Source organism: Anomaloglossus baeobatrachus, chromosome 11, assembly GCF_048569485.1.
Source record: "Anomaloglossus baeobatrachus isolate aAnoBae1 chromosome 11, aAnoBae1.hap1, whole genome shotgun sequence".
In the NCBI taxonomy this organism is placed as follows: Eukaryota; Metazoa; Chordata; class Amphibia; order Anura; family Aromobatidae; genus Anomaloglossus; species Anomaloglossus baeobatrachus.
Window position 1 is genome coordinate 140,306,343 of NC_134363.1, and position 14,535 is coordinate 140,320,877.

At 43.3% G+C, this 14,535-nt stretch overlaps 1 protein-coding gene across 1 annotated transcript in view; it reads left to right on the forward strand.

Annotated features, from left to right (window-relative positions):
• Positions 1–13,858, forward strand: part of SLC45A1 (solute carrier family 45 member 1) — a 30,840-nt gene extending 16,982 nt beyond the window's left edge. Inside the window, exons 5-9 of the mRNA XM_075327739.1 lie at positions 4,745–5,475; positions 7,320–7,473; positions 9,244–9,420; positions 12,212–12,417; positions 13,258–13,858. Of these exons, the coding sequence (XP_075183854.1) occupies positions 4,745–5,475; positions 7,320–7,473; positions 9,244–9,420; positions 12,212–12,417; positions 13,258–13,524 (1,535 nt within the window). The 3' untranslated portion in view covers positions 13,525–13,858. The remainder of the gene's footprint in view (positions 1–4,744; positions 5,476–7,319; positions 7,474–9,243; positions 9,421–12,211; positions 12,418–13,257) is intronic.
• The last annotated feature ends 677 nt before the right edge of the window (positions 13,859–14,535 follow it).

A 14,535-nucleotide genomic window follows, 5' to 3' on the forward strand; every position in this document is an offset into this window, starting at 1 on the left:
TAGGGAGAGAGGTAACCACTTCACACTCACCTCTGACTGATCCCTGAGCTCCTTAATATTCCTAGATTATTCCTTCCCCCGTGCACTGTCACATGCGTAGGCCCTCACTGACCCTGAAATTACCCTGACTAATAAGTAGGTCAGCAGGACACTGGTCCCACTACTACAATAAAACAACGCAAGGAAAGAAAGAAAAATGGGGAAAGACACAACAAATAACACTCCTAGGTTTCTACAGCAGGAACCATCACAGCTCCAACTGAAATTACTCCTCAGCTACCCCAGAGACAACCTCCTTCAAAGTGGTCATCACCAGCATGGAGTAAAGCCAGGAGTGGGTAAATATAGTGTAAGGGTGTGATGACCAGATGCCACAGCTGTGATTAAGGCTAAGAGTAGTAGCCAGAAAATAGAGTCCGTAACCCATTCAGCATCAAATGAAAGTAAATCCTCTCCAAGACGAGCTGTAACCTGTGGATGTGACACACTTGTGACACCTATAATGTCTGCATGAGATTTTGCAAATTTCCAAATGTGTAGGATTTTTTGTCGCACGCAACTCACTTGCCACATATTTCAATACAACTTTGCAATTTGCCCTTTTTTTATACCAAAATGTCAAATCATCTCTAAAATAATAGCTCAGTAGTAAGTTGCAGACAAGTTGCACAGATGTTTTTGGTAGCATGACTGTGAATTGGTATTATGTGTCGCATGTCACCACCTAGAGGAGGATGCAGTAATTATTATTATTATTATTATTATTATTATTTATTTATAGAGCACCATTAATTCCATGGTGCTGTACATGAGAAGGGTTACATACAGAATACATATTCAAGTTACAGTAGACAGACTAGTACAGAGGGAAGAGGGCCCTACCCTTGCGGGCTTACATTCTATAGGATTTTGGGGAGGAGACATTAGGTGGGGTGTAGGTTGGGTGGCAGCTCCGCACGGTGGTCGGGCGGCAGCTCCGCACGGTGGTCGGGCGGCAGCTCCGCGCGGTGGTCGGGCGGCAGCTCCGCACGGTGGTGGGGCGGCAGCTTCGCACGGTGGTGGGGCGGCAGCTTCGCACGGTGGTGGGGCAGTGGGGTAATTGAAGGTTATAGGCATTTCTGAACAGATGGGTTTTCAGGTTCCGTTTGAAGCTTGCAAGGGTAGCAAATAGTCTGACGTATTGAGGCAGTGAGTTCCAGGAGACTGGGGATGCTCAGGAGAAGTCTTGGAGTCGGTTGCGTGAGGAGCGAATGAGAGAGGAGGAGAGAAGGAGATTTTGGAAGGACCGGAGATTGCGTGTTGGAGTGTAGCGAGAGATTAGTTCAGAGATATACGGAGGAGACAGATTATAGACGGCTTTGTAGGTCAGTATTGGTAGTTTGAATTGGATACGGTGGAAGATTGGGAGCCAGTGGAGGAACTTGCAGAGAGGAGAAGCGGGGTGGTATTGAGGAGAGAGGTGGATCATTCGGGCAGCAGAATTAAGGATGGACTGGAGAGGGGAGAGCGTGTAAGCAAGGAGGCCACAGAGGAGGATGTTGCAGTAATCGAGGCGGGAGATTATGAGAGCATGCACTAGCATTTTTGTAGATTGCGAATTGAGGAAAGGACGGATTCTGGAAATATTTTTGAGTTGGAGGCGGCAGGAGGTGGTGAGGGATTGGATGTGTGGTATGAAGGACAAGGCAGAGTCAAAGGTCACTCCGAGGCACCGAACTTTGTGCACTGGCGAGAGCATGGTGTTATTTATTGTAATAGATAGATCAGGTAGAGAGTGTAGGTGAGATGGAGGAAAGATGATCAGTTCAGTTTTGGCCACATTGAGCTTTAGGAAGCGAGAGGAGAAAAAGGAGGATATAGCAGATAGACACTCCGGGATCTTGGACAGCAGAGATGTGACATCTGGGCCAGAGAGGTAGATCTGAGTATATGGTGAGTTCTGCAGGTCCCTGCTAAATCTACCACGGATGCCACTAAGTTTGTGCGGATTCCTGACCTTCACACTATAAGAAAAGGGCACAACAAGAAATGTGCACATCCTCATCAATAACATGAAGAGGACAATTAACCAGTTGTTATTGATGTTGCTGATTAAGCTGAGATAGCACATAATCAAAGCTTAGAGAAACCAAATTAATTGGATATGTTTAGAGCCACTCCACTCGTTAATCTGTAATTAAGCATGTAGAACAGTGTATTGCAAACTGAATAGTGACTGTCAGCCCAAGGATTCATGCAGATGTCCATGAATCTCGGTTCAAGCACAGTCCAAGCACGGTCCACCATGCACGGTCTGGAAACGTCTGTTTTTCATCAGAATTACCCATACAAATCTCCGGGTCTGTGAAAATTCAGTAACATCACATGTGCAATCCGTGTTCTGCCCGTTTTTAATACTGAAAGGCTACGTTCACATCACCATATTTTTGCGAAAAATACTGACCGTGCTTGGACCAATGTTTTTCAATTATAATATTCCCCCTTCGATATTGGCCTGCGGTGCTGATTATTTATTCCACAGCATTTCAATTCCTATTGTAGATTTTCACTCTGATTTTTGCCCCCCTTTTCAATATCGAGGTGTAAAAGCCACAGTAAAAATCTTCATATGATACACACGGATTTTACTGTAAAATTGAGGCTAAATCTGCCACTAGATTTTGGGTGGCTTTTGTTAAGGCTACTTTCACACATCCAGTTTGAGCAGTGCGGCTCAATCCGGCTGTGAAACCTATGAAAACACTGCATCCTTTGCACAAGTTTTTACATGCGGCCCGTCCGTTTTTTTCCGGTTGTGGCACGCTACTGAGCATGCGCAGTGCAAAAAAACGCATGCGGCGGCCGGATGCATTTTTTTCCGCATCGCACCGCATCCAGCGTCCATAGGCATGCATTGAAAAATGCGCCGCAGCAGCCGGATGCGGCGTGATGCGGTTTTTTTGCCGGACAAAAAAACGTTGCAAGCTACGTTGCCTCCGCCCGCCGCTTTAACTAATTTTGCCGCATCCGGAAAAAAATGGATGCAACGCAAAGCCATCAGGTACAATCCGGTAACAATGCAAATCTATGGGGATAAAACGGATGCGGTACCGGATCCGTTTTACCCGTTTTTTTCCGGATTGTACCTGATGGAAAAAAACTGATGTGTGAAAGTAGCCTAAGGCTACTTTCACACATCAGATTTTTGGCATCAGGCACAATCCGGCGTGTGCCTGATGCAACGGATTCGGCACAGAATATGCAAAAACGGATGCGCCGGATCCTTTTTTGACAGATCCGGTATACCGGATCCATCAAAAAACGGATCCAGCGCATCCGTTTTTTGCATCCGTTTCGTCCGTTTTGTTTTTTTTTGTTTTTTTTTTTTGCTGGATCCGTTTTTTTTTACAATAAATTGGAGCATGCTCAGTTTAAAAAACGGATCCGGCGGCTGCATCCGTTTTTTGCCGCATTACGCCAGATCCGGCGTCCATAGGCTTCCAATGTAAATCACACCGATGCGTTTTTTTGTCAGAGACAAAAACGTTACAAAAGGCGTTCCATCTGGCCACCGCATTAGCCAATTATGACAGATCCGGCAAAAGCCGGATGCAACGCAAGACCATCAGGCACAATCCGGCGCTAATACAAATCAATGGGAATAAAACGGATCCAGCGCCAAATCCGTTTTATCCGTTTTTTTTCCGGATTGTGCCTTATGGAAAACAACTGATGTGTGAAAGTAGCCTTAAAGGGAGCTTGTCACGAGGTTTACCCTATAGATAGTATGGCCAGCACCTGTAAGCCCTCTGTTACAGCATTCTGGGATTCTGTATACATGTGTCCCCAATCCTCTCTGCAAGGCAAAAAATTCCTTTATCATACTCACATACAGGGTAAGGTGGTCCAGCTCAGTGGGCATCACTGGTCTTGATCTGTCGCCTCCTATCTTCTTGTCATCTCCATCTTCCTTCCCCACTTCATGTGGATGAGTCGTCCTACCACATCCACACAGTGTTCTCTATTGCGCTCCTGTACAGGCGCACTTCTTTCTGGCCTGCTAAGTGTCTTCTCTCAAGTTTTTGGTCCGTTGGATTTTTGATACCCAATACATTTTTGATATTTTAACATACTGGATTGTGGTGCTGGGTCTACCCTTCACTTCTTCTCAGCTATATACCAGCCTGGCCGGCCTGCAGGACTACGAGCACCTGCTAGTCCTGGAGCGCAGTTGCCTATGGTAAGCTGAAGTCCCATTACTTTTTTCTCAAGAGAAGTGCGCCTGCGCAGCAACGTGATGAAAGACACTGTGTGGACGACGCAGAACACATCATCCATATAAAGGAGGACAGCGATCGCAAGCTGAGAGGAGGCACCAAACTTAGACCAGTGATGCCTATTGGACCAGACCTGACAGCCCCATAAGTGATAATAATAATAGCTATTTTTCTTGCCTTGTAGAGCAGATTGGTGGGGACAAACCCTGATCAGCAAAAGGGTAAGGAAAAATTTAATTATACAAAATTGGTAAATGTCCCAAATCAAAAATCCAACTACACTGGCTTTTATGTTGTCTGTTACTATGGAGATACTTAGGCCTGAATAAATGATATAATCAAGGCTGTTTGCACAGTCACTTTCTTTTTTAATTTCAAAAAAAGCCTAAATTGGTTGAGAAAATAGACTTTTCCTTTAAAAGGTTGAGAAAAGAGAAGAAATCAAGAATTATATTACCCAGTTTGTTATTAATATTTTATTCTTGTAGGTCTCGGCGGCGGATTTGGTTATGTAGTTGGCGGCATTAACTGGAACAAGACAAAATTTGGGAAAGCAATGGGAGGACAGTTACGAGTCATCTATACCTTCACGTCTATAACTCTGGCCATCACCACTGTCTTGACGTTAATCAGTATTCCTGAAAGACCTCTTCCATCTTTCAACAAAAAGAAGAAGGTGATGAAAAGCCCGAGTCTCCCTCTTCCTCCTTCACCCCCAGTGTTTTTTGAAGAACAGGAGAATCAATCCGTGCCCTCACAAAATTCCAACCATTTGTATGCTAGCTTTACCAGTCCAATCTCACCCCTCAGTCCTCTCACGCCAAAATATGGCAGTCTGATCAGCCGGGACAATTCCTTAACGGGGATTAATGAATTTGCTTCCTCCTTTGGCACTACCAACATTGATAGTGTTCTCATTGACTGCTTCACCGGGGGACACGAGGGCTTCTCCTCAACCTCCGGAAGTTTGCCAAGACAAGCCAGTAGTCTTCCCCGAGTACCTGAAAGTCTTTACTGTGGCGGAAACAGAAGTCTGGATTCTGCCGACAACTTAAGTCCTGGAACAGATAGAAATAGTCTGAGAGTCGGATCCCTTGATGCACAAAAGGCTAGATCATCAGGAATCCTGAAAAGGCCGCAGTCCTTAGCTATTCCAGACATAGTAACAGGAACGTGCCCCGAGAGCAGCCGGAGGCGAAACGTAACATTCAGTCAACAGGTAAAAGAACATGACTGTATTATCTATTGTTCAGCTAAAATATGTTATTGAGGATGTGTCCAGAATTTGAAAAACATGGCTGCTTACTGTCAAAAACAGCGCCCCACCTGACCACAGGATGTGTATGATATTGTATCTCAACGTCGTTGACTTAGTTGTCCCCATAGTGCTAGTTACAACCCTTAAAGAGGTGTAATACATTTCTAGAAGAGAACAGCCATGTGTTTCTAACCTTATACCTGCCTGAGCTCAATGGCAGAATTATTACATATGTGGATTTAATTAACTAAAAGACGAGATTTAGTCAATGGTTATAGAATTTATTGACATAAGTTGAATTAGTGACTTTTTTCTCTTCATATATATTATGGCTAAGCATCAAGCAACATCCACTTTTCAAGCCACTTTTATAAAGTGACCTGCAGAGAGCAAATGGTTAATTAATAAATGGGGAAAATGGTTGATGCACACTAAGGCGGGCTTTACACGTTGCGACATCACTACCGATATATTGTTGGGGTCACGTAGTTAGTGACGTACATCCGGCGCCGGTAGCGACATTGCAATGTGTAAATCCTAGGTGCGATGATGAACGAGCGCAAAAGCGTAAAAATCGCTGATCTGTGTCATGTCGTTCATTTCCATAATGTCGCTACTGCTGCAGATACGATGTGTCATGTGTGGTCACTTTTTTTCACTTATTTTATTCCATATGCTCCGCTGAATATTCCAATTTTGGTTTTATTTTTTAAATTTGCCATACAGTTCCAGACCTATGGACCTTTTTATTTAGGGCTAGTCTGTACAAAAGGGGGCTGTGTCACGGCCAGGAATAAATGCTATATAGGCCGTATAGGTCAACACAAAAGGAATGCCCTATTGCTAGTGAAAGGGGGAAGTGGTGACTCCTCACAAACGCCTGCAGCTCACCCTCGCTGCCCTCACCAGCTCTATACAGGTTCTGCATCTGTCGCCGAGCAGGAATACTTTACCCTAGGCAAACCGTGATCTGGTCCCTAAATAAGGATGGAGGGTATGAGCTCTTCATCAACCCCTCTATAACTAAAGAAAGACACAAGGGAAAAATACAGGAGAAACAAAACTGCAATCACCAAAAGCCTGGTAGATAGCAAAATACAACACTTATCTGAGCTGCAGCAACCACAGAAGTCTGGAGCAACAGAAGACAACCTTTCCACAGCTCAGCAAGGAACAAACTATAAACCGCACCCAAATCTCCCAGGGTGAGATTTATAAAGGAAGTCAGAGGCTGGCAACTGAGAGACAAAACTGACAGTTTCCCAGGGTCCTAGAATCCGCTGCTGCATAAACAGGGAACTGTCAGATAACAACACGTGCTGCCAATCTCTGGGATTTTCTAACACCCACTGCCACTGGATTGTCATACACCCTTGACACATCCATGACAGTCGGAGCTTAGAGGATTATGTCTTTAGGCTGTTCTGCAGATTTTCCCTGTGAGTCACACCCCTTTAGAAAAGGCCATAAAAAGCCGCACTAATAAAAGTGCCTTTATCTCTGGAACCGTATGGCGAATTTATAAAAAATAAAAAACTGCATACTCAGGGGAAAAGTGGGAATAAAGTAAGAGCAAAAAATAGGACACTTATGACTTGGTGACAGGCCCCCTTTAATAAAATTTCCAAAATTTATTAATTTTGCAATCCATCTAAAGCTCCTGCAGGACATTTTTTTCTATCTCTCTGGTGGGGAATATTTCTGTTGAGTTTTCGTTGACTTAATGCATGACTTAATGTTACATGGTTTGATTTCTAGGTGTTTCTCACTGTATTGTATGCTGATATGGAGTTCTTATGGTGCAGGTGGCTAACATATTGCTGAATGGAGTAAAGTATGAAAGTGAACTTAATGGATCAACTGAGATTTCCAATCGACCACTTTCAATGAAACTCCTGTGTTCATCCATCTGCCACATGCCTAAGGCTCTGCGTAACCTATGCATCAATCACTTCCTAGGTAAATTCTATGATCCGGGAAGATTTTCGGACTTGTCTGTAGGGGTTCTTGGGTAAAGCTTTGCTAGAGGTCTGCGTTGTCTTTATATACAGTAGGGCATACTTATCAATACTGTCTTTCTTACACAGTGCAAACTTAGACCTGCCAGTTTTCTAAAGCCAAAAAAGTCACAAATTTTGGCGTACAACACATTTGTGCAATGATTTGCAGCTTTTTTTACCTTTTCCACTCCTTACGTCAAGTGGACAGAGCTTTTGGGTATGGTTGCTGTCTACCGGTCTACAAATATATGATATGCACCAGTTTTGTAGCTGAAATCTACACCTGTTCACGACTGGTGCAGATTTCATTTTTTGGTGCTCGGACACCCTAAAGATGTGCCAGATTTCTTAAGGGGTGCTCTCCTTATTCCAACAGGCTATAGGCTCAAGATAGGCATATGAAATTCCGATCTTGATCATTTCCTCCATACTGTAGTATAATATTACAGATTTATCACATAGTAGTTGCTCATGCTCAACGATTCTATTAAATCTTTGCTATCATTTCTATTAAATTATTAATTTAATAGATTAATTAATCTATTAAATTAAATCATTTCTATTAAATTGAGTGAATTTTAAGACTGTTTAGTCTACGTGTACACTACCTATTTGTTGGATTATTTTGTGCCAGAAATTTGCAATATTTTGGTTCATTTTGTTTTTGCTGCATGTTAGACCACTCCCCTTTGACAAATGACAACCCTATCCAGTGAGCCCTTGCCCTTTTGTCTGACAAGGCACAGAAAGTGTTTAAAGGAAACCAAGCAGCAGAATTGTCATATATAAAGTAAAGCCAGTGTCATACCGGCACTAGGATGCTGGATGTAAGCATAGCTTCTGTACACAGATTGGAGGTTTTATTTCAGAAATATGTGCAAGTAAAGTTCCAGCAATGCACTGCTATTTGATTGACAGGTGCAACAGGAAGGGAATATGTGGCTTGGGTCTTGCTATTTATTCCCGCCTCTTTCTGTCTCCTAGCGCCAAAATTAACGTCTATGACAGCAACAGGGGGTGGAAGGCCAGGCAGGCAGATGTGGCTGGAATAGATAGCAAGACCCGACCCATATATTCCCACCTCTGTTGCACCTATCATTCAAATAGCCAACCACAGCTGGTCTCTTCCTATTTAAGGCTGGGGAGTATAGTAGGAGATCACCAAAGATAGTCTCAGTGGTTATTTCATTGATGGTGATCTGCAGCTGCTATTTTGCATGGTGTGAACGTTCCCCTGTTGGAAGTCTATTCCCTACACTTTTCTTTTTTCCCCTGTACACATATAGTCTCTCTTTTTGTGTTTGAGTGCAGCGTGTACGAGGTTTTGTTCTTCCTTGTCCGTGTGTTTTCTGTGGGGTTTTGTTTCCAGCCTGCTTCCGGGGTGGGGGTAGTAAGATCAGAGCATGGACAGGAGTCAGGGTCATGCTGGGGGCTCAGAGCTGGCTACCATCAAGCCTACCTCCAAGAAAAGGGACAGAGCAGGATCTCGAGTCTAAGGGACTTCTGTCAATATAAACCCCGTGACACATGTAAACAGGGCTCGCCTATGGAAAGGAAGGGAGAGGAGAGGCAATATAATAGCTATCTTAAGGGCTCATGGAAAATCAAGAGCATTGCAAAAAGTACAGACAGTTATAAGCAGCATAACTTTTCACTATCTTTTATGATACATATGATTGATATTGTATCAACAGAAGAAACTGTGTGATGCTCGTCTCTCACTTTGCAGGGTGGTTATCCTTCGAAGGTATGCTGCTATTTTATACTGACTTTATGGGAGAAGTGATTTTTCAAGGAGATCCCAAGGCTCCGCACAATTCTGAAGAATATCATAGATATAACGCCGGTGTCACAATGGGATGCTGGGGGATGTGTATATACGCCTTCAGTGCCGCGTTTTACTCAGGTATCTAGTCCTTCCCATAACACACTGATAATGTGTATATAAAAAAATGTAATAATTGATAGTATACTATAAAAAACTAATTCTGATCAGTACCTCCAAACAGAATAAGGCAAGGGTGAACAGGTGCAAACTGCTATCACTGCATAACATTCAAGCTTGCACCTGTTCACACTTGCTTTATTCTTTTCGGGGGTGCTGGACAGGTTTTCTTTGTAGTATACTGTTTGTGGTGGTGGCTGCCTCCATATTTGGCTGAGCACTGCTCTCATCAGCCTAAGCTTCCTCACGTGAGTGTATGTTTTATCACTCCAATGTTATACTATGGTGCAGTGCCGATTTGGCATGAGAAAAAAAATTGCTGCGAGTGGCAGCTTATATTTGATGGCATGTTACCATTCCAGTCTACAGGTGTGTGCAAAACATTGGACTGTGCTTGGATGATATATGTCAACACAGGCAATGGAGAAGATGGAGAAACTAAGTTCTCAGTCTTCTCTGCACCTGTGATCACATTCTCGCAAGCGAGAGAATCGCATCACAGTAAGGGATCACGAGAGAATCGTATCACAGTACAGGCTCACGATAAATCGCATCACAGTAAGGGCTCATGAGAGAATCATAGCACAGTAAGGGATCACGAGAGAATCGTATCACAATTAGGGCTCACGAGAGAATCGTATCACCTTAAGGGCTCACGACATAATCATAGCACAGTAGGGCTCACCAGAGAATTCGTATCATAGTAAAGGCTCACGAGACAAAAACGCATCACAGTAAGGGCTCACAAGAGAATCGTATCACAATAAGGGCTCATAAGAGAATCACACAGTAAGGGCTCATGAGAGAATCGCATCACAGTAAGGGCTCACGAGAGAATCGTCTCACAGTAAGGGCTCATGAGAGAATCGTAGCACAGTAAGGGCTCACGAGAGAATCCTATCACAGTAAGGTCCAATCATCCAGTAGAGAAGAAGAATAAGACCGCACCAATGCTGATATCTTTTTCCGGAGATTCTTTATTCCATACACAAAGTTAAAAGGTGTGTAGTAGTAGGCGGGTGGAGGAGACCTGGATGCGGCCCCTCACTGCGGACGACGGCCGTTTCGCCTGTGATTAGGCGACTGGTGCTGTATTCCTTCCCCTCCAGTGAGCCCAGGTGTAACGAGCATATACGGGTAGTGCAGGACTGCGTTCTTCTTTGGATCCCTATCACAGTAAGGGCTCACAAGAAAATCGTGTCACAGTAAGGGCTCACATGAGAATCGTTGCACAGTAAGGGCTCACAAGAGAATCACATCACAGTAAGGGCTCACGATAGAATCGTATCACAGTAAGGGCTCACAAAAGAATCGTATCATAGTAAGGGCTCATGAGAGAATCATATCACAGTAAGGGCTCACGAGAGAATTGTATCACAGTAAGGGCTTACAAGAGAATTGTATCACAGTAAGGACTCATAAGAGAATCAGATCACAGTAAGGACTCACAAGAGAATTGTATCACAGTAAGGACTCACAAGAGAATTGTATCACAGTAAGGACTCACAAGAGAATTGTATCACAGTAAGGGCTTATAAGAGAATCATATCACAGTAAGGGCTCACGAGAGAATCGTATCACAGTAAGGGCTCACGATAGAATCGTATCACAGTAAGGGCTTACAAGAGAATTGTATCACAGTAAGGACTCACAAGAGAATTGTATCACAGTAAGGGCTCACGAGAGAATCGTATCACAGTAAGGGCTCACGATAGAATCGTATCACAGTAAGGGCTCACAAGAGAATTGTATCACAGTAAGGGTTCACGAGAGAATTGCATCACAGTAAGAGCTCACAAGAGAATTGTATCACAGTAAAGGGTACTTTACACGCTGCGATATCGGTACCGATATCGCTAGCGAGTGTACCTGCCCCCGTCGGTTGTGTGACACAGGCAAATCGCTGCCCGTGGCGCACAACATCGCTCGGACCCGTCACACATACTTACCTGCCTAGCAACGTCGCTGTGGCCGGCGATCCGCCTCCTTTCTAAGGGGGCGGTTCATTCGGCGTCATAGCGACGTGACTAAGTGGCCGCCCAATAGCAGAGGAGGGGCGGAGATGAGCGGGCCAAACATCCCGCCCACCTCCTTCCTTCCTCATTGCCGGCGGGACGCAGGTACGGTGAGTCTCCTTGTTCCTGCGGATTCACACATAGTGATGTGTGCTGCCTCAGCAACGACAAACAACCTTGCTACTCACCTGTCAATGATTTTTGGTGTTTGAGCGACCTCTCCAAAACCAATGATTTTTACCTCTTTTGCGATCGTTTTAGGTCGCTCAGAGGTGTTACACGCTGCGATGTCGTTACCGGCGCCGGATGTGCGTCACAAACACCGTGACCCCGACGATATATCATTAGCGATGTCGCAGCGTGTAAAGCACCCTTAAGGGCTCACGAGAGAATGGCATCACAGTAAGGGCTCACTCACGCTGCGATGATTCTTTCAAATGAGAGAATCGGATGCATTATGCAAATGACATTCGGGTCTGACCAGAGTTTAAGTCGAGTGTAGACGGAGAATTTAATTTCTCCATCTTCTCCATTGTCTGTGTCGGAGTAAATCAAACTGACATCCGAGTGCAGTCCGATGTTTTACACTCACCCATAGACTTAAGTGGTTGCGCTCCATGCAATATACGCTGCCAAACACAGCACGCAGCAATTTTTTTTCTCAAGATAGATAGAATAACTCATTAGATGTCAACTGCAAATTTTAACAATTATTATTTTTGTGTTTTTTTAATCAGCTATACTAGAAAAATTGGAAGAACATTTTAGTATCCGCACTCTGTACTTTATCGCATATCTCACATTTGGACTGGGCACTGGTCTGGCGACATTATCCAGCAATCTGTACATCATCCTGTCTCTATGTATCACCCACGGGATCCTCTTCTCCACACTCTGCATCCTGCCATATTCACTTCTGTGTGATTACTACCAGAATAAGAAGGTGAGTGGTGAATATTTCATTACGAGCGCTTTATTTTGGTCAGAGAAGAAAGATGGAGCCTTCATTGTCTACTTCAATGACAACTTAACGGGGTATTCCCATCTCCAAGATCCTATCCTAATATGTAGTAGGTGTAATAATAATAATAATTATAATATTAGCAAATACTTCTAATTACAAATGTAGTATAGTTTTTCTGATTCACTGTCTCTTACCTCTTGTGCAGGGCATTGCAGGACCTTAGGTATTCATGGGTATGGTCAATAACGTGGTGTTGTATGGGGTCAGAAATATCAGATTGACATTTGCTTTGTTCCCATCTGGGGTAAACAGGGCAGGGAATAGGCACCAATCCAGTAATATATACTGTATATATCTATAGCTATATATATATATATATATATATATATATATATATATATATATATATATATATATATATATATATATATACATATCCAAAAAGAAGAATGAAGCGGCAACTCAACCTGGTAGTAGGCAGCCTACTACCAGGTTGAGTTGCCGCTTCATTCTCCTTTTTGGATTATCTTGGATATTGACGTGCCTTCAGCAGAGCACCACCTGGAATGGCTGCATACACGAGTTCTGGAACAGCTGATCGACTGATTCCGTGAGTACGGCATAGCCAAACAGCAATAGTGCAGCAGTGCCCAACATTTTCTTTTTTTGTCTTTGAATATATATAATATATATATATATATATATATATATATATATATATATATATATATATATATATATATATATATATATATATTCAATCTCTCAATCAACGCTCATCTTCCCATTTTTTTAACCTAATTTTTGTTTTTTCTCCAGTTTGTCTCCTCGAGCTCAGATGGAAGCAAGCGTGGTATGGGTGTGGACATCTCTCTGCTCAGCTGCCAATACTTCCTCGCGCAGATACTCGTGTCCATTGTGATGGGACCCTTGACGTCGATGGTTGGCAGTGCCAATGGTGTCATGTACTTTTCCAGCCTCATGTCATTTGTCGGCTGTTTCTACTCTTCGTTGTTTGTCATCTACGACATCCCACCAAGTGGAGACCTGGATGATGAAGAACAGCCGCTGCTGATTAACATCTGAACTGAAATTCAAGTGACATTTTACAAAAATAATGACTTTGTATTAAATGAACTCCCTTATTGGGTATTGGTTTACTGTCCGGGGATATTTTGACCATTTGACCTTCAAAGCCTCCACAAAGAAACAAAAAAATAACAAAAAAGAACAAAACTGTACAAAATAAAGTATTAGCCATCACAAGAAGTATCTGTATCCGGCTCCTATGTGATACACACCTACAAGACCACATAAAGCTGCTGTATTAATTCTGGAACATCTTTTGTTGCCTTTTCATGTCTGAATAAATGGTCAACTGGGCTTGGCCATTCTCTTGACAATAAAGGACGGTGCTACACAGGCAAACACTATGAGCTCCTACTGAATCATTTGTGAGTAAATAAAAACCACAGCCACACCATGATTAACAAGTTGGTATGTAATAAGCTAAATAGTTAAAATACATGGTGAGGTATAGGACCCAGACAGGTCGCTGAATAGTATACACAGGAAGGAGAAAAAACGCGACCACAACGCCTATTAGTGAAAGTGATATCTTTATTGAAACCAGGGAGGGTGAGTGGCGGCACAATTACAAGTGAGACTGCAGGTGGCAGGTAGTCCAAGATACTGAAATATAGTAACTAAGTGTCAATCAAGTTGAATGATTGAGCATGTATGCATATAAATAAACATAGTACCGTCCCATTAATTCAAATAGCAAATGGAGCGACACAATTCACCGACCAGGAAAAAATGCATGTTAATCAGGTGTCAGAGGGGTGTGATAACCTGAACAGAGTGTACAGAAAATAACGATCAAACACCCATAGAAGCAGATACAGAGTATACAGGGCATACAATTAAGCCACAACTACCTGCATATATTAGATGCTAACATACCTGGAGGGGAAAGAAACTTGGAGCACACCGTGACCTGTGTCTACCCGACGGCCATTTCGGCTATCCAAGCCTTAGTCAGGGGGAGTAGTATAGTGTAGGAAGGTGCTCGATAAATAGGAGACATCAACCAAT